This window comes from Hyperolius riggenbachi, chromosome 5 (genome assembly GCF_040937935.1).
Source record: "Hyperolius riggenbachi isolate aHypRig1 chromosome 5, aHypRig1.pri, whole genome shotgun sequence".
In the NCBI taxonomy this organism is placed as follows: Eukaryota; Metazoa; Chordata; class Amphibia; order Anura; family Hyperoliidae; genus Hyperolius; species Hyperolius riggenbachi.
In genome coordinates, this window is record NC_090650.1 from 336,795,117 (window position 1) to 336,822,287 (window position 27,171).

The following is a 27,171-nucleotide window of genomic DNA, read 5'->3' on the forward strand; positions in this document are numbered from 1 at the left end:
AGTGGCTTGAAATTATATAATGCTGAGGGACTGAGCATAGATGTTGCAAGATTACTGATGTTTTGGATCAATAAAATGGGTATTTAATTTGCTCCAAGGTGTGCTGGATTCCTTTCTGTTGGATTATTACTGTCATGATATGGTGGCAGTGCTTACTTTGCTTTATTCCTCATCCACCCACCTTTTTTTTATGCCTGACTTTGTACACATCCTAAAAAAACATTGTTAAAGCGGATCCAAAAGGAAAAACTAACTATAACTTGTAACTTGTCTATATATCTTATATGAAGTTTAGATAGTTTACACAGAAAATCTAGCCGCAAACAGCTTTAACTGTTTCATGTTTATTTATTGCTGTGATACAATGAGGGCAGCCATGTTCTGTTTGTCACACTGCACTGAGGCAAGCTGATAGCATCTCCAGCCCTCAGCCTGTGAAAACTTCACTCCCCTCTCCTCCTCCCTCCTCCCCTCTGCCTCTGAAATCTCTGGCTAGTAACCTCCTCCTCCTCCTGCCCAGACTGAGCTCCCATAAGCCTTTGCTACAGTGCCAAGGCTCTCTGGAGGAGCTGTGGGTGAGGCTTGTTTAGTTTATAGAGAATTAGAGTATTAAAACAAAAACAAAAAAGTATTTGGCTTGAGGAATGCCCTATAAACAATAGGAAAGCAACACAATTATGCAATGAGTAAAAGTTTATCTCGGATACACTTTAAAGGGAACCTTAACTGTGGGGGGAAAAAGAAACTCACTTACCTGGGGCTTTGCCAAGCCTCCTGCAGCCGTCCTGTGCCCGCGCCGGTCCTTCGGTGCCCTCCGGTCTCCCTCTGCTCTCCCTCCGCGGCTAAGTTTCGTTTTCGGCTGACTGCCAGTCGTCCTCCGGCAAAACGGGTCCTTCTTCCGCATACTCTGACGTAAAGTGCCGTAAAGCGCAGTAAAGCGCGTCATCCGGATGCGCTTTACGGCTGGGTATGCGTTCCATGGATGTGCTTTATGGCGCTTTATGTCAGGGAATGCGGAAGAAGGACACGCTTTGCCGGAGGACGATTGGCAGTCGGCCGAAAACGAAACTTAGCCGCGGACGGAGACCGGAGGGCACCGAAGGACCGGCGCGGGCACAGGACGGCTGCAGGAGGCTTGGCAAAGCCCCAGGTAAGTGAGTTTTTTTCCCCCCCACAGTTAAGGTTCCCTTTAAGTTCATTTCAGTAAAATTAAAATACTTTTCTGTTATATGATGATCCTCAACCAGTATAATTTTAGCAAACAGTTCGAGACATGATTTCCACTGTATATGAGAGGTCATCCAACACTGATGGGGATCGGCTGATGCCGGATAAGTGTGCTTTCTGGTTTCTTGAGACTTAAAAATTGGCCCTGCTAATACAGTACTATACTATACTCTGTATACATGCCATGAACTCTGGAAGGTTTCTCTTAATTGTTCTTAATTGTAAGAAGAAAAATAATAATAAAAAATAACAAATAATAAACCGATAACACTCTCACTAGCATGCTAAACTTGTACTGTATATGCAGAGATGTAACACTAGTATTCTTAATTGCAATACTAATTGCTTGATGTTAACATTTGATGTAACCTTGAGTCTGGGGGTACTTATTCTATTCACTTTTTCTCCCAAGTTTTCTGCTTGGAGATCATTTTTCATCTTCTAAAGTGTAGAGAAACCGAGAGCCCAATATAGTGTAGTATGTTAAGCATAAATGAAATAAAGGTTATCGTGAGAAAATTATACTCACAAACATGGGTTACCACAAAGGCAACCACTGTATAGGCAGGTGAGGAGATTAGACCTGTCCTTACTCAGGGATAAGAAGTCGCTCTCTGTAGATGCGAAAGGGGGTAGATCACCCCTCCACCAGGGGTGGACACGGTATAGCAGTAGGAGAACAGAGGCGCCAGCAGGATAAAAGCGGATAAAAACTTTAAAATTTGCTGGGAGGAAGTGGTGGACTTACCTCCATAAAGCAGACATGAAAGACTGTCTGAATAGTAGCAATCACATTTATTAAATAGTACCCCCAAAAAGTGCAACGCGTTTCGCAGGCCCAGCCCGCTTCATCAGGCAATAAACGTGGGGACAAAACAGAATTTCGGCATTAGCAGGTGTAGCGCCTCAGGCAGATCGGGGTGCCGCTGTGTGGGTTCCAGGCGGTGAGAGTGCCTGGGACCCCCGCGGCCCCCCGGTTGTATGGGGGCAATGGGAAGCCTCCTCGTGGCGCCCCTGGATAGTGCTATATAGCATGAACTAATTCCCGCAGGGCGATTGTTTTGCGGTTTTTGGTTTTTGACCCTGCATATTTAGGCATGCGAAAGCAAATGCTTATTTGCATGAGCAATGTCTCGTGATTAGCCAATAGGCCAAATTTGCAAAGCCAGATTTGTCAGGTTCACTTGGTTGATGCACACATGTTCTTTCTCTGTTGTAATTAGCATTGCATTTCTTTTTTCTGAGGGCAGGTAGTGAGTGGCTTGTTTTAGGAGGTGAGAGCCCTGGAGCAGGCTATTTGCGCCTGTCCGCCCCTTATGTGTCGCGCCCAGGTTATGCGCATATAGCAGAACGCAATGGACGTTGAAAAGGTAAGTGCCTGTTTTTAATCTTGGGAGGTGTGTGCGGGCGGCTCTTCCCGGCGTTGGCCACGCTGGGGAGATCGCCTGCACCCCCCAGCCTCCACCTCCGGGGTGCCGCTGTGTGGGTTCCAGGCGGTGAGAGTGCCTGGGACCCCCGCGGCCCCCCGGTTGTATGGGGGCAATGGGAAGCCTCCTCGTGGCGCCCCTGGATAGTGCTATATAGCATGAACTAATTCCCGCAGGGCGATTGTTTTGCGGTTTTTGGTTTTTGACCCTGCATATTTAGGCATGCGAAAGCAAATGCTTATTTGCATGAGCAATGTCTCGTGATTAGCCAATAGGCCAAATTTGCAAAGCCAGATTTGTCAGGTTCACTTGGTTGATGCACACATGTTCTTTCTCTGTTGTAATTAGCATTGCATTTCTTTTTTCTGAGGGCAGGTAGTGAGTGGCTTGTTTTAGGAGGTGAGAGCCCTGGAGCAGGCTATTTGCGCCTGTCCGCCCCTTATGTGTCGCGCCCAGGTTATGCGCATATAGCAGAACGCAATGGACGTTGAAAAGGTAAGTGCCTGTTTTTAATCTTGGGAGGTGTGTGCGGGCGGCTCTTCCCGGCGTTGGCCACGCTGGGGAGATCGCCTGCACCCCCCAGCCTCCACCTCCGGGGTGCCGCTGTGTGGGTTCCAGGCGGTGAGAGTGCCTGGGACCCCCGCGGCCCCCCGGTTGTATGGGGGCAATGGGAAGCCTCCTCGTGGCGCCCCTGGATAGTGCTATATAGCATGAACTAATTCCCGCAGGGCGATTGTTTTGCGGTTTTTGGTTTTTGACTCTGCATATTTAGGCATGCGAAAGCAAATGCTTATTTGCATGAGCAATGTCTCGTGATTAGCCAATAGGCCAAATTTGCAAAGCCAGATTTGTCAGGTTCACTTGGTTGAAGCACACATGTTCTTTCTCTGTTTTAATTAGTACTGTTAAAATTAATCTGGGTATTTTCTTGCTTGCTGATGGTTTAAAAGGCATTTTATTGGCAAGATGTGAAAATGTCATCTAGGAGAGAAAGTGAATTGCATATGGGCCAAGAACTCTTATGCGTAAGTTGATTTCTATAGCTTTGTGTTACTGAACACTGCAGGGACTTTGGTGCATGTCAGTATTAAATATTTACTTGTAGTATTCTAAAGGAGAGTCAAGGGCTCTTATTAAAATAATGTTTCTCCTGAGTTTTCTCACAAGAGATGTTTTCACACTTTTTTAATAGAATAACTTTTAGGCTGGTTTCACAATGGGACGTTAACGTCCCACGTTACAGCAGCCAGTAACACAGCCTAACTCACAGCACTGTAAAATCAATGTGCTGTTCACAGTGCCCACGTTGCGTTACATTGTAACGCTGCACGTTTTGGGAAAGTGCAGCATGCTGTGCGTTATACTGGGCTTTAGCTGTGTTAGACTGCTTGCACATGCTCAATGACTAGCCACATGGCTAATTAATATTCACTGCACTGTGGTGACTCGTGGTGGGACTCGTAGTGTTGTCTGGATCATGAACGAATCGTTCATTTGATCCGGATCTTTTTTGTGAGTTGGATCATCCGGATCATCACAATGAAAGATTCGGTTCACAGTGGATGTCTGTCTGAAAGAAACAGGAACATACAGAATGTACAGTGCAGGGAAAGTCCTGTCCTGCTAGTCATTTAACCCCCAGTCTGCTTCCCTAGTAAAATGATTCAAATGATTTGGTTAAAAGATCCGGATCTTTTCAATGATCCGATTCGAATGATCCGAATCCTTAAAAAGATCTGGACTTCCCATCACTATCCTGGAGCGGCTGCTTTGAGAGCCGCATAACGCGGCTCAATCTGACGTCCAACTTCAATACCACCACACGTTGCGTTAGGGGCACGTTATGTGACCTTAACGTCCCTTAAAACGCAACGTCTTGGTGTGAAAGTAGCCTTAAGTTCCTAGCAAGCAAGAAAATACTCACAATATGATAGATATGATTTTTTAATCCACCTTTTAGTACTTTTTAAATTGCTTATTGCTGACAAGGTATATCTTGGGGAGAATAAAAGGGACTTTCTGGGATTTTACTCAGGAGAACGGAATATGGGCCCAGTGTAGTGAACATTTCAGGAGTTCTTTGTACATCTTTAACGGTTTTTAATAAATCAGACTTATGTACATGTTTATAAACTGGTAAGGAGTCCAAAGTTCAATGAGCTGTTCAGTTCTCCCAGGGGTAGTTTTACCAAGCAACAGAGATTTTTTTTTTCTTGACAAACTGCCTTCAACCACTGTGAATCCTACTTCAGGCAGACCATTCCACTCATTGCTAATGAGAAGGAGGGGAAAAGTAGCAATTCCTTTTATTATTTTAATGTTGAAAGTATATTTATTCTTTTGTTAAGGACTGTATAATAATTTAAATATTTAAGCTATGCAAAAGTGTGGTATGGGACTATAATCTTGCTCACTCGAGTATAGTAGTCATAAACATGTCTCTTTCCATACAAAAGTGTTGAATTATGTACAGGTAAATAAATATAAAACTTAGTTTGTTGGTTTAAAAATTTTTTATTAGGTTTTTGTATAAAAAATTCAATCACATGTAAAACATATGTACATTCAACACGTTATCCATGAAAAATATGGATGTAATAATGTTCAAAAAACTTTTAAAACTTATCAAACACTCTGCAAGAAACTATATGTTTTAGAGATCAACAACATTTTCACCAGTTATTACAAGCTATTGCCTTCATCTATGAAATTAGGATGTCTACAATTCAGATCCAGTATTGCCATGCAAGTGACACTGTTGTTTTCACACATAATGAGCCAAATTTAGTTTTTGAAACGTGTATTTCCTTAGTTACCCCAAATGTATTTTTCGCTTACAGTCATAAGGACAAACATTTTTTTTCCCTCTTTATCTTACCAATTCATTTGGGAGGACCGCTGGCGGGAATTTTTAAAACAATTGAGTATCAAAGTCATCCACAGTTTATTAGAAAATGTTGAGTACTTAAAGAGACTCTGTAACAAAAATGTCATCCTTTTTTCTACCATCCTACAAGTTCCTAAACCTATTCTAATATGCTCTGGCTTACTGCAGCTCTTTCTACTATCACCGTCTCTGTAATAAATCAATGTATCTTTCCCCTGTCGGACTTGTTGCCCTGTGTCTGGAAGGCTGCCAACTCTTCAGTGCTGATCTGTTATGCACGCCCCCCTCCAGGCCCCTCTATGCACACTCCTGTGTGTGTGTTATTTACATAAGCCAGCAGCGTCTCTGCTCTCTGATATCAGTGAGAGGGAGAGAGCTGGATAAAAATCCTCCTCTGTTAGGCTGTGAAAGGAGCTGACTGACACATGCTGAGGAATTACAGACACGGGCAGAGCTGTCTGCAGGAAGAAATGATCAGCCTGTAACTCTTCAGTGGGTGAGAGCTGCAGGGGGAAGAAGGTAAACACACAAATGATCTCTTGAGATTCAAAAGGAAAGCTGTATACAGCCTGCTTGTGTATGGATGTATTTTCTATGTGTGGACATACTGTACATCAACCTACTTCTGGTTTTGGGGGCCATTTTGTTTATTTATAAACAAACTTTTAAAAACTGTTTTTGACTACTTTTAATGCGGCGGGGAGCGGCGAAATTGTGACAGAGGAGAATAGGAGATGTCACCTAACGCACTGGTGTGTTTACTTTTGTGCGATTTTAACAATACAGATTCTCTTTAAGGATAATGCATTGAATTAAGAAGGGGAGAGGTAACAATAATAATAAAAAAAAACTTTAGCCCACCATGTGTGAAAGTTTACAGTGTGCCCTGACATTTACTGAACACACACACGCACACGCACGCACGCACGCACGCACACACACACACACACACACACATACACACACACTATATTATAGTTAATACCCTTCCATTCCAGGCTGCAGACAGTGTCTTTATAAAAAAATCCTTAGATCCTATTAGTGCTGGAGGTCTGTTTGCAAACGTAGTGGTGATAAAAAGTGCTTGGCATCAATGCTAGCCATGGTGCAGTACAGAACAGCATGCCGGGACAAGTGAATCAGGTGAAATGACTGGATGCAGTGCTGCATCTCACTGTGGGCATAACAGATGGTGGTGGCCTCTCACAACTCAAATTAACTTTAGAGAACCGTTACACCATCTTAAGTTTCCTGCCATGAACCTTTCACCTGTAATGGGCATGCTGCACACATAAAGGTGAGCTCAAATTATAATACCGTTATTCACAACCCTGATCACTGCCACTTCAAAACTCCTTTCAGATGCAAAGTATAATAGCCCTTCTCACTAATTAAAGCAAACCCGAAATGTGTTTCTCTTTCTTTAAATAAACAAGATTTGAAGAGCTTTACAGAGTAGGAAACAAACTTGGGGTACATAAGAATACAGACAATGGTATACACAGAACCTAGACATCGGTACAGGATTGTTAGATATTGTAATTACAACAACAAAAATAACATGATGAACAAAATGCATAGCAACTTCCAATACACAAAAGTTTTTTTTTTTTTTTTTTTGCCACAACTGTTACCATTTTATCTGGAGCCCACTTTAAACAACTGCAGCACAAGAATATTGACTATACCTCAGAATCTTACACATCCCATCCTGCCCATACAGAGTGATGTCGGTCCCCACCCACCTTTCTAGAGAGAGACTGGGAAGATGGGCCAGGAACTGTATATGAAAGGGGCATGGTAGGGTTTGGCTTCTGCAGTAAAGCCAACTCACATTTGTGTAGCTCTATAAATTTTTATGTTGGGCTCCTGACAAAGTGGTGATAGTTATAGCAATGAAAGCACTGGCATTTAGGAAAGTTTTAATAGACTCTCCAGGGCACGTTTAGTTAAAGAAATGAAATTACACTTCAAGTACACTTTAAAGAGCAGAAACGGGCATCTTTAATAAAATTTCCCAAAACGCTTGCAATATTTATAGCTGACCTGGAATGGCTTTTTTTTCATAAAATATAAGAGAAGCTACAGTTCAAGTATATATTCAGCTTCATTGTTGTGCTTTTCCCATAATAGTGCATCAATGACAGTTCATAGAGAACTGCATGTATGTTTAGAGTTTATTTTTGAAAAGGAGCCATAGTGGCCTTTCAATGCCAATCACATCATCGTCCCTGTATATCTCTAACATGTAATGATTAGCTTGAAAAAAAGAAAAGTAACAAAGCTAAAATATACCGTATATTTTCTTTCCTAAAGAATCTGTCTTGTCACAATGGATAATAAATTAATCTAATTATTCAAGATAACAAAAAGTGCAGACTTCACTAACATTTTGTGCTACGTTCGCCAGTAACATCTGGAATTTTGGCTTAATCAGCCACTTGTATCACCAAGCAAGTACTGAAAGTATTGCCATATAATAAGATAAATAACTCAGCTATAACACATTTAGAAATAGGAAACACAAATCTTTTGCTTCTGACCATTTAAAGGGACTCCGAGCAGTGTAGAAACTATGGAAAAATGCATATCATTTTAAAGCTCTCTTTCTCCTCTTTCCAATGATATATAAATCGCCGCCCTACGCCTTTTAGTTTTCTCTATTTTCGTGATCGAAATCGCGGCCGCAGCAATTTCAATCGCGTAAATAGCGAAAACTAAAAGGCGTAGGGTGGCGGTTTATATATCATTGGAAAGAGGAGAAAGAGCGCTTTAAAATGATATGCATCTTTTCATAGTTTTTGCACTGCTTAGAGTCCCTTTAAGAAAAAAGAAATCAATGTAACTGATTTTTTTTTTATAAAGGCATCTTTATTCTGGAGATCTCCAGAGATTTTATATGATATTTCAAAGCTAGCTTGGATTTATTGAAAGTAATGTACCATAAGCTAGTAAGAGTTTCCAATGATTGCCTGGATTTTATCAGACAAGAATAAGGGTTACGGAAAGGTGCGTGAATGCGTGGTTGCACATCTGAGATGCGTTTTTCATTGAATAACGTCACTAACTATTTAGCATCCCCCACTATGGTCCTGACAAAATTTGTAGTTCATTGCCATCTAAAAGCAAATACATTTTAGTAAACTGAGTATTGTAGTATTTATTTATGATCTGTGAGGTCCTTTTCCTGTATATGGTTTAGTATATGAGGCCTATTGGTTTTCACTTCCATTGGGACAAAGTCCAGCATTAAATGTTTCATGCTATAATTTCTGGAAATATGACACTGCTGTGGGTCCAACATTTTAAGAGGGAACTGGACTTATAATAAAGTGCAACGTCCACCAAAACAATATTTTTTAGTTTTGGAGAGGATTAAAAATCCTGTATGATTTTTATTATTGTCTTAGTTGTAGATAAGGGTGTTTTCTACCACATCCTGTCCTAGATACAGGGCCTTTAAGAACAGGACATCTCTCAAATCTTCATTGACCATTAAATAAATGTACGGGTACTTTTTGAGCAGCAGTGCAAGAACATCCTTACTTCCTGTTTCAGTCTCAGGGCCACTAAAAGAAAGAAGTACTATGCAAATATTAACATTGGCAGAAAAAGCAATAAAACAAACAAACAAAAAAAAAATTGGCAGAGATTCTAATTTTTGCCTGAGCTACCCAAAGTTTAAAAAAAAGAAATGTTTTGGCTGCAATACCATTTTAAATTCTATTAGATAACTTACATGTTGTACGTGGTTTTATATAAAAAAAATAATAGTGACTGTTTTAAGGCGCTAACATGAGAAAAAAAAAGGGAATTGACTGAAATCTACTTTCACTGCTACACTAGTCATAGTTTTTTTTACGTTTTAGCGTACCAAGTTCAACAGTATAATAGTCAGGAAGTTAACTCTTACACTGGATAGGAAGGTACGTTTTTTTTTTTTTTGCTTTTTTTAGAAAAAAGTGTGCTGAATTGTAATAGGACTGCACTCTGCATACATAAAACCATTGTTATCCTCTAACACTAATTACAATTGTGGCAAATTGGCTGATTATGGAAAATCTGTGTCGGTTTGACATGCATATTTGATAAGATGTTCAGTATGATTAAGCAGAAAGATGATAAATGATTTACTCTGATTAAATGCAGTCATTTAAATAAAAGATCAGGTTGACATGTTTAGGTGGAAGAGAATATAATTAATTATCTTTGCAGAATGTGGAAGTGATCCTCTTCAGACTGTGTAGCTGGTAGCGTCTCTTCAGTGCTTTTATAGAAGCAATCTTTGAATGTTTTTTTAGTTGTTTTCCGCCCACAATACTGTAGCTAGTGATAATATCAGCTGTGACTCCTATTAAAGGGAAATACAAAGCTTCCGTTAGGGAAAAGCTGATTACTTGTTATTTTAATCACAAGGAGAATTACTGGTGCCTGAAATTTCCATTCTGAGCATCTGAGACCAAATGGACACCATAACAATCTATGGTAGAATAATGTAATACATTATGTAGAATGCCCAATTTTACATAAATGTTCCTGGTTTCAACATCAAAAACACTTCCTATAAGTATATGTTGCTGTATATTGGTATTTAGCTATGCCCTCCCAGTAATGCTTAGCCTAGGCTATGAGGTCACATCATTCTATCCCAGAGGACTCTCGGAGATAAGGTGTTTCTGCTCACTTAACAAACATCCTACACAGTTGCATAGCTAAAGGGCTCTGGGCCTCAGTGCAAGTTTTACATGCCCCCCCCACCCCAAGCACTCTATACATAACAATTGATACGGCACACCAAAACCTGCCAAGGACATCCACAGTGTCAGCGGTACAAGAAGGGGATGGGGAGCAGTTTGTTAATGATTACTACTATAGAAGTGATTATTGCAGGACCAATAAAGAGCTAATACTGCGGTTAAATGAGGGCCCTTTGGGGCCTCTCTGGCTCAAGGGCCCCAGTGCAGTCACAACCTCTTCACCCCCTATTGCTACGTAACTGATCCTACATTGATGCACCTTGCCAGCATTAAAGATGTCGCCATCTTTGAAAGATGAAAGAGTGTAAATCAGGTAGAAGAAAGATTTTACACTGTTCAAACACTGAATAAGTAATTTATAAAGTAATACTGTCCAAAATAAGCAATTTAATTCATTAAGTTATTTAGTAAAGTTCCTCCTTAGGTCTGTGCAGTCCTCAACATTCGGTCTGAGTACCCCAGGAGGTATACTTCAGTTAGGTGGGTTTTTTTTTTTGCATTCTTGACACCTCTTGATGTTCAGCACATTTGAAAGCTTATACTTTGTGGCACCCGAGCTGACAGGCTCGTGCAGCCTATATGGTTTACTTGGTCAAAAGGATAGTGGAAACCTCTCACACCAATATACTGTCATATTGTTTGTCAGCATATTGTCAGGTTTGTATATCTGTTCTAGGATGTATACTGTTTACTGTGATGGTACCACTATTCTACTCTATATTGTGTATTTTCACTGCCTGTTATTCTTATGCTACAATCTTCTTTATGTTAAGAAATTCACTAAAAATGATTGAGATCTAAAAAATACATCTGCACTAAAGTTTGTGCCTTTCTGCGTGACCACATGTAAACTAAACACCTACTGATTAATTGTAATACATGATCAATGTTACCATTAGTCATGCCTTGGACACTGGATGGCAAGAGGTAGAAAAGATGTTCTACTGAGGGTCTAAAACAAAGACAAACTCTCAGTTTGATCAACTTTCTTTGATTTCTATGGACAGGAGAGATTAGTGCCTTTGCTTATATTAAAGAGATTATTATTATTATTATTATTTAGTATTCATTTATATGAAAGTGAGCAGTGGCCAGCAGTTGTCTACTGTATCCATAAACAAGCTCTCTGGCACACACTGGCCACATCAGGGCCTTGTACGTTTAGCATTTGCTAATGGATATGCAAAAAACAACAAACAAAGAAACAAAAAAACCTGCATTCAGCCAAGGTAATACAAATCATTTAAAATAAAGAGAGTAAAATACAGAAACCCTTATTCTGCTATTGTGGGCCTGTGTGAGTGGAAGAAGGGACATCATCCAAATTCACAGGCCTGAGATAGTCCCAGCACCTGCTGTAATTCCATCTGTGGGGGATTTGGCAGTGCTGTGCATATCCTTTTCTGATAAAGGGCACACACATGTAACAAGGTTAATTGCTTCTCCTAAAAAGATACATTTTAGGTTACGGTGCAACTGTCAAAGCTGTGACATTGATGAGCACCCTTATGACATTGTAGTGATTTCTACTGAGCTAAGAACAAATTACTAGCGACCTACAAATCCAGACTACTAGATGTAAATAGATCGATTTGCTTTCTTGGGGTTGATTTGCTAAACATTTTCTAATGAATGATCTCTGTTTTAAAACGTATCAGTAGAAAACCATTCAAGCCCCTAACAAGTAAAAAAGTATTAAAAAGAAGGCATGAAAATATAATAGTAATATCTAAGTTTAGATGATAAAGACTGATTGCACCGTTAAAATTAGTTCTTTCTATAGAATTACAGTTATTGATCTTTGAGTACCGGTACTACAATCTTTATAGAAATTTAGAAATGCTTTGGTTGCCATTTTATGGACTTGATTATATAATAAGGAGCTTTGTTCTGTGCGGGTGAACATTTCATCGCCACTCTTTTTTATAGATAAAACAAGAGATAAAATTGGCACTACAGTCGCTAGTTTCCAGTTAAACTGCTGGTAGCTGCAGCAGTGGTCGGGTAATTTTAATGCAGGAATAGCGTGCTCAAATCCACAGAATAAACATGTATCTCAATTGGCAGTAGAAGAGAAGTCAGACCGGCACTTGCAGCTCCTTGCTTAAAATCACAGCTTTATTGAGACAGGCTGTATAACAAAAGTTAAGAATTCCAGCTTTAACAAAGATTCCTACCCGATCCTGCAGTCAGTGGGGTGAAGTGGGAGCGGTGGGTTGCCTGACGCAAACGTGCCCACTTCACCCCACTGACTGCTTTAGTTATACAGCCTGTCTCAATAAAGCTGTGATTTTAAGCAAGGAGCTGCAAGTGCCAGTCTGACTTCTCTTCTACTGCCACTCTTAGTTTAAATAAGGATATAATTTGTGAATAGCTTTAAAAGTGGGTCAGAGGCAATAGCACTATATATAAATATACACAATATCCCCATTAACCTCCCTGGCGGTCTATTAAAACCGCCAGGATGGGGGCACAGCACTTTTAAATATATATTTTTTTTAAATCATGTAGCTAGCTTAGCGCTAGCTACAAACCATGTAGCTAGCCTAGCGCTAGCTACATGATAGCCGCTGTGCAGCGGCATCCCCCCACCCCTTCCGATCGCCTTCGGCGATCAGAGCGAACAGGAAATCCCGTTCAGAACAGGATTTCCTGTTTGGCTTCCCCCTTCCCCTGTTGCCATGGCGACGATCGGGATGACGTCATCAACGTCATCCACGTCATGGCGCCTGGGGGAGTCCCGATCCACCCCTTAGCACAGCCTGGCGGTGATTGGCCAGGCTGTGCAAGGGGACTCGGGGGGGGGGGGCCCTCTAACGCGGCGGGTAGCAGCGAATCAGCACGGAGCGGCGGCAATCGGCTTGTACACGCAGCTAGCAAAGGAGGAGGTTAAAGTCCCTCTTTCTCCCCTGGCCCTTCATGACAAATTACTGAATATCTAAGTTTAGTAAATCAAGGACAACTTGTTTTGATTGAACGTGTTGCTTGAAAACTTTTGAGATTTTTACATTATATGGTAAATAAAAATAATAATGGAGAAATAAATTCATGGAATATGATTTGTGGCAAACCCCCATATGCACAGTAGTGAAAAATAATATTTTTAGAACTATTGTACTAATGAATTGTGGATCAGTTCTGAGAGTGGATGAATCTGTGGTTAAATATTAACCAATATGTAATGAAGATTAGATAATACAATAATACAATACAATAACATTTCTATAGCGCTTTTCTCCAATAGGACTCAAAGCGCTTAGGCTCTCTCAGATTCAGTAATTGGTAGTAGGATGAAGTATTCACACAACAAAAGTTATAATTCTGCAAATGCCAAACTGAACAGGTGGGTTTTCAGTCTGGATTTAAACACGGCCAGGGATGGAGCTGTACTGATCTGTTGAGGTAGGGAGTTCCAAAACGTAGGGGCAGCATGACAGAAGGCTCTGGGACCAAAAGTTTCCAAGTGGACTCTGGGTATGACTAGATTATTAGAACCTGTGGATCTGAGAATGCGGGGATTGCTACGCAGCTGCAACATATCTTTCATGTATCCAGGGCCCAGATTATTCAGGGATTTAAATGTCAGTAGGCCGATCTTGAATTGGACCCTCCATTCTATAGGTAGCCAGTGAAGGGAGTGCAGGACTGGCGATATGTGGCAGTGACGGGGTTGGTTGGTTAGTAGTCTGGCAGCAGTATTCTGTATCAGCTGTAGGCGGTACAAGACCTTTTTTGAAAGGCCAGTGTAGAGAGCATTACAGTAGTCCAGTCGGGATGTGATGAAGGCATGCACTAAGGTTGGCAGATCTTCTGGGGGGATGAGGTGCTTGATTTTTGCAATGTTCTTCAGGTGATAATTGGGTTAAACAGCATACATAATTTGGGTGAAGGGAGAAGTCAAAAGAATGCTCTCCTTTTATTAAGTAATCTCGGGGAATATATCAAATATTTTTCCCAACTTATTGTATAATTTTTTCATTTGGCAACGTAATTCGGGGGCGTGCTGTTGCCGACTCCCAAATTACAGTGATTTTATTGTAATTCCTCCTGCACTGCTACAGACTTAATTAACATTATGGCCTATGGTGGTGCCCAAATCAGGCACAGCGCGGCCCCGTATGTGCACCAAAACCATCCGACTCTGGTTAAACAGATACATTATTTAGGTGTCACTGATGTCAGTGGCGTAGCTAAGGAGCTATGGGCCCCCGATGCAAGTTTTACAATGGGGCACCCCAAGCACTCTATACATAACAATTGATACGGCGCACCAAACCTGCCAATGGCAACTACAGTGTCAGAAGTGCAAGAAGGGGATGGGAAACAGTTTGTTAATGATTTCCACTATTCAAAGTATCTATAGAAGTGATTATTATGAGCACAAGACCAATAGAGAGCTAATACTGTAGTTGAGGGAGGGCCTTTCAGGGCCCCTCTGCCCTAAGGGCCCCGATGCGGTCCCAACCTCTGCAACCCCTATTGCTACACCTCTGACTGATGTTCATTAAGTTCCTATCAGACATGCATTGCCAGAAACAAGTACAAGTCGTTTCTGCTCCAGTCCTACCTCTCATTAGAGATGGATATCCTTACTGTAGACACCGGAACTTGCTCACAGTGGAAAAAGTTCTTCAACCACCAGCATTTTTCAACAAATTCTGGCAATCCTGTAAGAGAAACGTAGGCTGGATCAGTGTAAGCAAAGCTTGTAATAGAATGCATTTATTCCAGCTAGATCTGGCTGCGTTGCTTGGGAGGGATGCCAGCAGATGGGGCAGGCTCAATTACACCTTGGCTTACAGTTTAGCTTCAGCTGAGATATTATCCGTATGGCTTCAGCACTGAAATGAATGAGCGTAGGCTTGACTTTTGCACCAGTGCACTTTTGGAGTATATGCTTCAGCGATAAAGTGGGATTTATAAAACATTCTACTTTTGCAAAGAGCTATGATTATTTCCAAAGCGAAGACGCAACCAAAACAGTCTTTGCAATTAAGGATGACTGCTGACTGATACAGGCTGCAATTTTTTATCTGAAAGCCTGAAGGAAATGTACTAATAATTACAAAAACAAGTAAAAGATAGCATTACTATGGCTAATTTAAAGAAGTAAATCGTTATTCCCTCCATGTAGCCATAAAGTAAATAAATGAAACACATTTAGCTTTCAAATAGACATAAAACACAGCCTTCATGTTATAATAATGAAATGATGATCTGCAAGACACAACGCAACCAAAGCAACAAATTACACCAGAATAATCAATATTATATGTGAACTGTTGATTCAACTGGTACAAGAGTGAACATGGTTCTGACTCTGTAAAATAGTAGACACTTGTCCCCTTTGGGTACATATGAAATTGTCTTGAGAAAAATATGGTGCTGGGAAAGAACATTAAGAATATTGGTAACATGCTTTTACAGATGTTGTTTTCAATAAGTGATTTGGTGCTTATCCCCCTCTATTGATGTAACCCTAACAAATTCATTTAGTGTGAATACCCCCACATGATGCCTAACCTCTCCAGCATAATGCCCTTCCTAATGCCAAACCCTAACCTACCTTCCTAACTTCATTCCTTTCCTACCATCTAACCATAACTTCAGTGGGGGTTGAATAATTTTGAACACAACTGTATATAGTATATATACTGTAGCTCTGCCTCCATGCGTGTCTATCGGCTGTAGCTCTGCCTCCATGCGTGTCTATCAGTGGCAGATCTCCGCCTCTTCCCCGCCCCTCTCAGTGAAGGAAGAGGGAGAGGGGCGGGGAGAGGCGGCGATCAGCGCTGATAGATGCGTGGAGAGGCAGGGCTGTGGCCATTAGCCCTGCCTCAACAGGAAGCGATCCCTGGACACCACGGAGGGGATTTGGGGGGTAAAGACCCCTCGTTCTGCCGCGGGATAGCGGCGTTTTAGCAGGGGCAAACATGCCCATGTAGAATTTAAGGTAAAAAGTTGTTTTGAATGTCACTTCAGAGTCTCTTTAAATTATCACCTATGAGAAAACATAGGAGAAATAGTTAATTGAATAGGGGTCTTTATCTGTATTCTTGATTACAAATGATCTAGCAAAATGTGTTAAATTAAGTTTGGTGCAAACAATGTATTTGAGAAAGCACACATTTTCTGAAACATATTTAGAATTTTGGCACAATGAGAATGTTTGTGAAAGTGGCAATTTTCAGAAAACCCGGACACTTTCATTAAAAAGCAATATTCAGTGTAATTTGCCTTTTTAAACAAATACCTTCTGTTTTAAGAAGGCAAATTACACTGTGTTGCTTTTTAGTAGGAGGGCTTTTTCAGTCTCTTTTAGTCTCCCATACTTTCCTAGTGGTTTTGGGTCACCCCGAGCTGCTAGGGTATTCTGTTTCATTAAAAGCAAATTGTCTTCTTATTCTCCATTTCAGTGCAATGGGTGAACATAAATTGGTTCAGTAAAATTAGCATTTTAACACAAATAGGGTTTGGGTCGCCCTGAGCTTCTTGGGTATTCTGCTGCATTGGTCCAAGCCCCATCCCATACAGCCATATCAATCCCTGCCATGCACTGATGAGGACCAAAAATCCAAAATTGGCTGTCTGCATGTTCGGTTGATGTGGCCCTGTAAAATGTATACGCTATAGGTTTGCTATACACAAGCGGTTCTGGATGTAAGCCTGGCTTTAGGGGTATAAAGAGATAACTTCCATATTCAGTAGTGAGGCATTATGGGAAACCACAGTCACTCACTTAAAGCAGAATTATGGCCAATACCTTCTGTTTTAAGAAGGCAAATTACTCTGAGTGTTGCTTTTTAGTAGGAGGGCTTTTCGGTCTCTTATAGTCCCCTATACTTTCTTAGTGGTTTTGGGTCACCCCGAGCTGCTTGGGTATTCTGTTTCATTAAAAGCAAATTGTCTTCTTATTCTCCATTTCAGTGCAATGGGTGAACATATATTTGTTCAGTAAAAATAGCATTTTAACACAAATAGGAACCTTTTTTAGGAGAAATCTGCTGAACTGAAAATGGCCTTATCTGATCATCAGTATTTTTGTTCCAAGTGAGTTTTTCAGAAAATGCTGAAGACAGAGCAGCATCAGCAGGAGACTAACAGACTACAAGATGTTTACAGTTCTTTCTTTTCAGGTGTACTTTAAACAAGTTGATTGTCTCAAAAAAGAAAAACAAAAAGGATATCTTGTAAATTCACAGACAGCTGCTCATAAAAGAAAGCAATACATCAATGAGTAATCAAAACGTTATGGGTATCACAAGCTCCTCAAATAAAAGCCCACATTTGCATTTTGCAACTCTCAGCAGAGAAAACACATATTTTTAAATTTAGGCTTTTTTAATATATCAAAGAAAAGTGTTATTGATATAGGAAGAGGGGGGTATTCAAAAACAACCCACTGGATTTTAGGCAGATCACAGAATTTGAATTCTGATTTGCTTTAAGGTGCTGCACTATATGCACATTACTTTTTGCCTTGTTAATTAACACCTGTCACTAGTTTACACCAGTTATTTGCTTTTTGCCGTTTTAAAAAGAACCTGAGATGGGATTAAATAAAAATATATATATATATACCTGGAGCTTTCTCCATTCCCCTCCAAGCTTATCGCTCCCGTGCCATCCTCCTTCGTCTCCTCAGTTGTCCGCAGTCGGCCCCGGAAAGTCCTCCGTTTCGGGGCCAACTGCACTTGCATGGCCTGGCTGCGTGCGTTCCTGTTGGAGCGGGAGCGCAACAGGGGAGCACGCTCGGCCGGACTGTGCCGACTGACCCTGACTGGAGGATTTTACGGGGCCAGTTGCGGGCAAACGAGGAGGCGGAGAAGGACTGCGTGGAAGCAATAATCCTGGAGGGGGCTGGAGGAAGCTCAAGGTACGTATATTTTTTTTTATTTTGTCCCATCTCAGGTACACTTTAAGCCCTTTATACCTTCCAGTTGTTTTTGGGTCACCACAAGCTGTCTGGGTATTCCTTAATGAGAAGAGGAGATTCTGAACCTTGCACTTATCTAAATGGTATAAACTGACCAGGGTGCTTAAAACAGATCAACTAAATCAATGTCATGTTGCCTTGGATACTGCATACCTCGGCTTTGATGAGGATTGGCAGATTGCCTCTCTTCAGCTTAATCAGAAGAGAATTTGAACATATGAGCTGAAACATTCCAACCCACTGGAGACTTAATAAAGGGATGTGCAATGAAAAACAATGAGATGAAGTTGTGCTCCCTTCATACATCTAGTAGTATGAAGAAAGATTGCTTTTTTTTTTTACAAAGTCCCTGCAACGGATTAGCTGGCCTTTGCCCATGCTGAGTTTATTTGTTCTCCCCTTACAGCATCTGTGACATTAGGGCCATTTCACAGGGTACCCATTGCAATGCATTGCAACAGACAATATCATCACTTCACTATCACTATTCCTATGGGGCTTTCACATTGATTTTAGTGTAGTGCAGCAGTTTTCAATGCAGTTAACTGGATAATGCATGCGTTTACCATGGCAGTGAGCCATAATTAGAATAGTAGTAGCTGGATAGTGAACTGGTTACGGGCTCTTCATACTCTGTAAGCCAGCACCTATGCAGTAAGGAGACCTTGGGCAAGACTCCCTAACACTGCTACTGCCTACTGAGTGCGCGCTAGTGGCTGCAGCTCTGTTTATTTGAGTCTGCCAGGAGAAAAAGTACAATATAAATGTTCTGTCTTGTCTCTCTCTCTCTCTCTCTCTACTTTCATTTTACTGTATGGCCACACTGCAATGCAACTTTTCTGCCATGTAGCACTGTGATATCATTACAACCCAACTTGCCCAGTGTGAAAGGGCCCTTACAGGTCAACTAAATCCAAAAGTGGACAACAGGGAGAGGTGGCAGTGTTTCCCAAGACAGGCTGCATCTGAAGCCAAAAATTGATCAAGAGAAATTCTAGTGGCCCTTAGGTTGACAAGTGTACATTTTTTTACCAGTCAAATGTGCTTGCCAGCGCTCTATAGCTGGCTTCCTACACTCTGTAGATTGAACTGAAATATGTGTCCATTAGGAGTCAATACTGTATATGACTTTCAAAGTAGGAACAACAATAGGAGCCAGACAAGATCTTCCAGTAAACAAAATGTGGCAAAGGACAGTGAGAGAGACAGTGGCAAGGACCGAGTAGGGACATAGTTTCCACATTTGTTTCATTAGCCACACTGCGTACTACCCAGGGGCATAAATACAGGGGAGCAAACCTTGTTACCACAGGGAAGCCCAGAGCTCTAAGGGGACACCAACTACTACTTCACTCTCTCTGATAAAGGGATCCATCCCTCAGTCAGGTGTTTTTGTGGCTACACTTGTTATGGGTGTGAAGATGAAGATGTCCACACTTGTTTTATGACCCCTGCAAGATGGGCCCCCAGGCTGTTAGGGTCACCAGGGGTAGGCAAGGGAAAGGGTGTGAACATTGGGGGCTCCATCCTAGCTTTGCAGGTGCCCCCATGATTTGTAGTTACGCCCCTGGTACTATCCACCTCATCCATATACTGTTTTATGCACAAGAGATGGGTGGAATCGTGTACTGATACTACAGTTACTAATACAGTAACTATTCTAGCACAGCCTGCTACCAACTTGTAGTTCACAGAAAGTGTAATTTCAGGACCCCATTTTCTTAACAGTAGCCAACAAACTGCAGGGATCATGAATCTATATGTATATGTGTACAGTTGTAGGTAAGTATGGTTAAAAAACTGATTTTTGAATTAAGAAAAAAACAGTCCCTAAAAGTATACTTGAGATAGCCATCAGGGGTGTATTTATACTCACCTGGGGCTTCCTCCAGCCCCATGAGGTTAGTGGGCTCCCTCGCCATCCCCTCTGGCCCTTGTCGTCCCCTCTGGTTGCTCAATTATCTTCTAATCCACTCCGGTAATCTGGCCAGTTGCGGTCAGTCATGCGCTCCTGAATGGCCCCGGCCACGCCCGCCCCCATTTTGCGCCGACAGAAAGGATTAGAAGATAACTAAGCGACCAAAAACGACGGAGAGGGAGCCCATGAACCTCACGGGGCTGGAGGAAGCCCCAGGTAAGTATAAATACACCCCTGATGGCCATTTCAGGTTTACTTTGATGTAATACTTGTAATTTGCACTAATAACTACAGCAGTAATTTAGAAAAGTTATGTACACACATCCCATTGTTTGGCTAATTTTACAACTTCCATGAAGTATGAGAGCTTACCTACACAATCTGTCCATATTATTCACAATCTGTTGGCCCACACACTACACAAGGGTGGCAAAATTAGCCAATCATTGACCAATCACAATTGGATGTGTATAAGAGACTTTAGAGGAAGCTTCTGACTAATATAAACCCAGCAATATTTATCCAAAACCAGTTTTGTGTGGAGCGACAGCTTAAAAAATATCTGTGCAGCACATCAAAGCAGAGATCCCTTTAAAAGTCTTGTTCTTAAGCCTGAGGTTGTAATCTTTTTTACATGAAACCAGTTATCTGGTGGTCATGTTATAAAGCTAGAGTACAAGCCATAATGAGCTAATTAAATGCAGCTATACCTTGATGAGGTTTTTCTGGTTCCGTTGGGAGCCCCGAATCAGAAGTGCTGGAACACACACTTGATTCTGAGTTCAGCCGCGCTGCAAATAAAAAGATACAAATTACAGTGTTAGGGATGCAAGTGAACATACTAAGTGACATTGCTGTCCAGTGCAGAATGAAAAATACAGATTTTAAAGAGAAAACATTTCTACAGGACATTCTCTGCAGTGTTCTGTATGAATAGATGCCCTTTTTTAAAAGTCCTACAATTCCCGCTGTCATTATAACCCTCTGCAAACTTATTCTCATTTAGACACCCAAAAGTATGAGAGGCAGAGTAGGTGAGCTTGATTTCAGTCTATATTCATCAATCCTATGCCTGTTATTTGTGTAAGTCTTAAAGGAATACTATATATATAGCATATATATATACTATAGCGTATATATATAGCAGCATAGATGGTGATATAGCGGCTGGGAATGCGGAGAATCAGCCGCATTCCCAGCCTGTCGGCGGCTGTCGCCGAGCCCGGAAGTAGCCGCCGGCGGGGACAGGACGATCGGAGCGGGGCTGCGAGGGCACCATCCAGCTTCAGGGGGCTGAGGGATGCCCTGGGTGAGAAAATATAATTTTATTTTTTTTGGCTTAAGTATTCCTTTAAAGTAAACCAAAGATGAGAGTTATATGGAGGCTGCCATATTTATTTCCTTTTAAGCAATACCAGTTGACTGGCTCTTCTGCTGATCCTCTGCCTCTAATACTTCAGCCATAGACCCTGAACAAGTATAAACAGATCAGGTGTTTCTGAAAATATTGTCAGAACTGACATGAATAACTGCAGTCTTGTTTCTGGTGGGCTTCAGATACTACTGCAGCCAGATAGATCAGCAGGGCTGCAAGGCAACTGGTATTATTTAAAAGGAAATACATATGGAAGCCTCCATATCACTCTCACCTCGGGTTCACTTTAAACACCATTAATTCCCCACCCTCCCCACAAAAAAAGGTTATTGAGCCAGCCAACTGAAAACAGTCCGTGAATGATCTACGTGTGCAGTATAGTGATTGCAGTGGCCATTCAATGTTTGCTTACTTGCTGACTGGTATAGGTAGAGTAGGGACTCTTTCTACAGAGAAAACCTCAGCGCTAGTGAACAGGTCTAGTACAAAATGCTCTAACCGAATACAGTTTTGCAATCTAGTTGTTTTTATTGCTGCTAGAATTCCAGCTTGCTGTGAGTGTTTTGAGTACAGAAGGTTAATAATTTGTTTGTTCACCAACCATCTCACCAGGATGCTTATTCTAGTAGGAATGCCAGTTTAAAAGATAGGACTTGTAACTTTGTTACTGTTGTGACTTTACTGTATGTTAGGCAGCAGTCTTTATTTGGCATTACTTCCTAGTCAATAAACAAGCACCTTTCAAAGGTCTGTGCTTTACTTTCTAATCTAAAGCACACAAAAATGCTGTAGATCGTATTAATAGATATGGGATCATAAATTCAACTCTGTGGTTTTTGTTTTCACTCTTAACATGAGTGGAATTTTCACATCAGCTGAACTGGATTTTTGCAGAGGACTAATCAGATTTGAATAGCAAATGATAGATACCTGACAGTTTGATTATAAAAAGTGTACCCGAGGCAACATGTTAAGATAAACATATGTATGTACAGTGCAAAGCATATTAATAACCAGGCTGTGTTATTTGTTTTATTTTGGTGCCTGAAAGAGTTAATTTTTAGGCATGGAAGTGACAGCTTCTCCCTGTCGGGAATATAGTAAACATCACTAATAAGCTAATTACAGCCATAAAAGTTTTCCTGGCAGAATACAACTTCTGAGAGCTGAGAGAGAGAGAAAATACATGAACTATTGACCTTTTTCTAACTTTGGGACACTTATTATGCTGCTACTGAGCAGAGACAACAAAACAATCTGCTTTGTAAATGTTTAAATATAAAATAAAACCATGGGATATCTAAAAATGCCATTTTTAGGAGTAGGAGGATAAATATCTCATCAGTTTATTTTCACTTCGGTTTCACTTTCAACTTTCTGGATCTGTTTAGCCCCATGCAAAGTTTTGGTTCAACCCAAGTGAATTTGGCTTCCTGTTGAGCAAACAAATCCTCCCGAAGAGAGAATTTCTGCTCATGCCTACTTAGCAACCAGCCAGCATCACTTTGCGACGCTGGCTCTGACTGCTGTAAAGTGATGAAGGTGAATTTGTGGTTGTGAAAGATTACTGGACGTCATTGCTCTCTGCAATGTGCCACAAGCCTGATTATGCTCAGAGGTGTCTGGAAATAAACAAGAAGTTTGAGACTTCTTTTGAAAAACTTTTAAAAAGTCATCTATCTTTTTAGATGCTTACCTCTGTAAAACTGATTCTTTGCTAAGAGGCAGCCAGCTGATGGAACAGATGCCATAGTCCCAATTCAGGCAACACGAGTATCAGGAGTAGTACAAAATGCAGCTAAACTGTACCTGAGAGACAAAAAAAAGAACAGAAACAATTATATTTAATTACAAAGCAGCACAAGTCAGAACAGACTGCACTTTTGCATCAGAATTCACAAACTCAAAAGGAACGGTGACATTGCGGGGCCCGCGTGTGACTTGCGCAGCGCAGATGGTTTTTGGCCATTTGAGACAGTTAAAACTCAAAAGTGAAAAATATCTTGCAAATTAACTTAATGAGCACTTATATTTAAGAAGCAAAAGCAATTTAGAGAATATAAAAAATGCAGATGACTTTTTAAACAAGGTATACATTTATTTACGAGGCTGTACTTTACCTTCTGAATTGTCCTCTCTGGTGCCTTTTTAATATGATTGATATTCCATAAAAGGATAGAAGTCTGTTGAGCAGACAGCAGAGTGCTTGCTGTGTTCTAAATGGATCTGTCTAGCGTGTGGATCTGGGTCTGGAGCAGGAAGACGGCTCGTGGCTTTGCGATTTCTTCAGGCTCTGTGACTTCTTGGGGAAGGTTTATATAAAGAACACTTGCAGCCGTCAGAGATATGAAATTTGAGCTCCATAAATGTTTCCAGCTTGTGGGAGGGATTACGCAACGCAGTCTGCAACAAGACAGCACATTCTGACATCTGCTGCTATCTCCTGGAAGGGAACACAAAGGGACGTATTCTCCTAGAGAACATTTGCTGTGGTAAACTGAGATTAACATTAACAATATGACGCATCTGATGTGGTGAAAGCTTTCTGTTTTGTTTTTTACACAAATGATTCAGTGACAATTTCCAAGTTTTTTCAAGGATTTATAAACTTTCTGACAGTTTACAAACAGTTGTTAGGGTAGCAGGAAAAAAAGGAGCCGGCTGAGGGTGGACAAAAAGGGTGTCACCATAGACTTTAATGCAATTATCCTTAATACGGCGAAAAAAGCAGAAAAAAGGGTGTTGAAATAAATATCGTTAACAACATTAGAACATTAAAGTTTTTAAAGTTTGTTATCGTCTTAGAAGCTTGCAACGTTATAGTTTTTGTCATATTATTTTGTTTGTAAGTACAGATTTTATGTTATCAAAGATATTATTGTTTCTATGTGGAAAAGGGTGTTTCTGCAGAGGGAGTGGTTAGGCACCGCCAGGGGGAGTGGTTAGGCAACACCAGGGGGAGTGGTTAGGGTTAGGCACCACCGGGGGAGGGTTCTGTGTGAGAGTAGGGTTGGGTTACACTGTGAGTTACGGAACGATTTTTAACATTAATATCTTTTTGTTATTAATTCCCGTCTGTTTTAACAAAGCTATTTATCGTTAACCAAGTTTGACAACGATGTTTATCGTAATCAGATTTCGCTATCCACCGCCGCCATTTTGTTATCCAGCCGGACCCTTTTTTCACAGCGCCCTTTTTTTCATGCAGGCGTTGTTAGCATGTGTAGGACACCTGAAGGTAGCGTATTATTATTCATTTCAGTATTAAAGTATACCGGAGGGGTATTCAGGGGGGCATATGAGACACAGAGGCATGTTCCTTGCTTATTGCCATCCCTCTGTGTCCCCTCCACGCTGCTCTCAGCCCCACCTGCTCTGCACTGCGACCCCTCCCAAAATTGCGGACATACAGCTTGTTAGCAATCTCAAGGGAAAGGGTTGTCCCTTGGAGGAGAGGCACCCTGAAAAATGCCCACATCTCCCTCATCTCAATGGCCCTTTGCTGCCTATTCCCTGCCCACTGCCCGCCTTTCTGATCTCTGTGCTTCTCAGATGAGAGCACAGAGCTCTGTATGCAGAGCTGTAACCCCAGAAAACAAAAGTAAGCCATTAAAGGGTTAAAGGGGGTCGGGGAGCAGCGGGGATGGGTACTGACTGATCTGGCTTGACCCCTGGATCAGGTAGTATGGTTTAAACTCCTTGCCAACCGCTCCACGCCAATTGTCGTGAATGCGGAGGCAGCCCCAATTGGTGTGAAGTCCTGGGGTGGGGTTTTGCAGGCGATCATGTGCCCATACGTGCGCATCTCCACTTGAATGACGGAGCTCCACTCCGTCATCAGTCTCCCAGCAGCAATCGTCGCTAGGAGACTGTTAGACGGCGAAACCGCCATCTATTTACACTGTACAATGCTGAAATCTATGGCAGAGCTTTACTGGGGACAGCCGGGTGACCCGGGAGGCACAGAGGCGATCGGCTGACGGGGGGAAGAAGGGATATAAAAATAATGAAAAAAAGGAACATTTCTTTAAAAAAAATAACAACAAATAAATAAACAAAACAAACAAACAAATGTGCCAGCAGAGATCAGAGCACACCAACAGAAAGCTCTGTTGGTGAGCAGAAGGGGGGGGGGGGGGGGAGACAGTGGCATAGCTATGGAGCTAGGGGCCCCGGTGCGAGTTTTACATTGGGCCCCCCCAAGCAGTCTATACATAACACTTGAAACTGCACAAAAAAACCTGCCAAAGTCATCCACAGTATTAGAGGTGCAAGAAGGGGATGGCAAACAGTTTGTTAATGAATACTACTATTCAGAGCATCTATAGAAGTGATAGAAGTGATTCTTACCACGACAGGACCAATAAACAGCCAATACTTTGGTTGAGGAAGGGCCCCATGGGGCCCCTCTGGCTCAAGGGCCCTAATGTGGTCGCTACCTCTGCAACCCCTATTGCTACGCCACTGGAAAGGGGGAGGGGGGGGGGTTGGGAATAACTTGTGTGCTTTGTTTTATGGCCCTGCAGCGAGGCCTTAAAGCTGCAGTGGCCTAAATTGTAAAAAATAGCCTGGTCACTAGGGGGGTGTAAGCCTACGGTCCTGAAGTGGTTAATTACAAAATTGCACATTTCAGGTTCTCTTTAAGCATTTATATAGCACTAGACAATTCTATAGTGCTTCACAGCGTACAACAATCAATTCAGTAGGGAATAGCAGGTGAACCTTCTGAACTTGATTTTGCAGCGAATTGGACCATCTTTGCTTGACAAACTTTTTACAGTATTACAGCACATTTAGCTTTAAAATACTGACCCGCAGGAGACCCAGGAGCAAAGTGGCAATGCTTTTGCCCGGGGGTCGCTGTACAGCTGCAATACTGCTGTATAAGGATCCCTGGCATATATACCTAATATCTGCATTAAAAAATAGAAATTAAAAAAGGGAGGTGTGGATTATGTGAGGGGGTGGTGGGTGTCAGGACAAGGTGCTCTGGGTGCCCACTTGGGGTAGGTGCTATGCATGTTGGAGGGGAAAGGCGGGGTGAAGGGCGGAGAGTGCTGGCAGTAGTCACATGGGTAGGGTCTTGCTATACTAAAGTATAGCAAACCCCGGCACAACATCTTTAACCATTTACTGACATCCTAACGTATTAAAACGTCATGCTTACCGCTATTAACAGCAACATGACGTTTTAATACGTCTCGCGTTCCCGCTGCTGCTACCGCCGTGTGTCCGCCGCTACCGCCGCTTTTTCCATCGGGCTTCTGTGCTGGGTGATTGGGGAAGAGGACCGAACGGTCCTCTACCCAATCGCAGTGCCTGGAGTGAATGGACGTGACCGTGAACAGCGGCTACGTCCATTCACAATAACAGGAAATGTAACAATTAAATAAAGTGAAGGAAAAAAAAAAAAAGTGAACATTTCCTATGAGTGTTCACTAGCGCCATCTTGTGGCCAAAAAGTACATTACACCTACAAAATACATTCATTTTCAAGTACATACAGATCTTAATAAAATTACACTTCCAACCCTCCCCCCCCCCCCCCAAAAAAAAAAAAACACTTGTAAAAAAAAAAATCAGCTAAAAAAAATAAATAAATAGTTGCCTTAGGGACTCAACTTTGTTAATTTATATTTTATGG

At 41.6% G+C, this 27,171-nt stretch overlaps 1 protein-coding gene across 1 annotated transcript; it reads right to left on the reverse strand.

Moving 5' to 3' along the window:
- Positions 1 to 5,148: 5,148 nt before the first annotated feature.
- On the reverse strand, positions 5,149 to 23,831 carry LOC137518914 (pancreatic progenitor cell differentiation and proliferation factor-like protein). Its single transcript, XM_068237366.1, has 5 exons — positions 23,648 to 23,831; positions 23,224 to 23,336; positions 20,863 to 20,943; positions 14,866 to 14,965; positions 5,149 to 9,892 (listed from the first exon to the last, which is right to left on the reverse strand). Exons 2-5 carry the CDS (start codon positions 23,276 to 23,278, stop codon positions 9,880 to 9,882), a joined length of 249 nt encoding a protein of 82 aa, XP_068093467.1. The 5' UTR covers positions 23,279 to 23,336; positions 23,648 to 23,831; the 3' UTR covers positions 5,149 to 9,879.
- Between the last annotated feature and the right edge of the window lie 3,340 nt (positions 23,832 to 27,171).

Coding starts and splice junctions, on each gene's coding strand:
- LOC137518914 (XM_068237366.1), bottom strand. CDS start 23,278: ATGGCATCTGTTCCATCAGCTGGCTGCCTCTTAGCAAAGAATCAGTTT. Junction 20,944..23,223: donor AAAGAATCAGTTTTACAGAG/GTAAGCATCTAA, acceptor TTTTATTTGCAG/CGCGGCTGAACTCAGAATCA. Junction 14,966..20,862: donor ACCAGAAAAACCTCATCAAG/GTATAGCTGCAT, acceptor TTTCTCTTACAG/GATTGCCAGAATTTGTTGAA.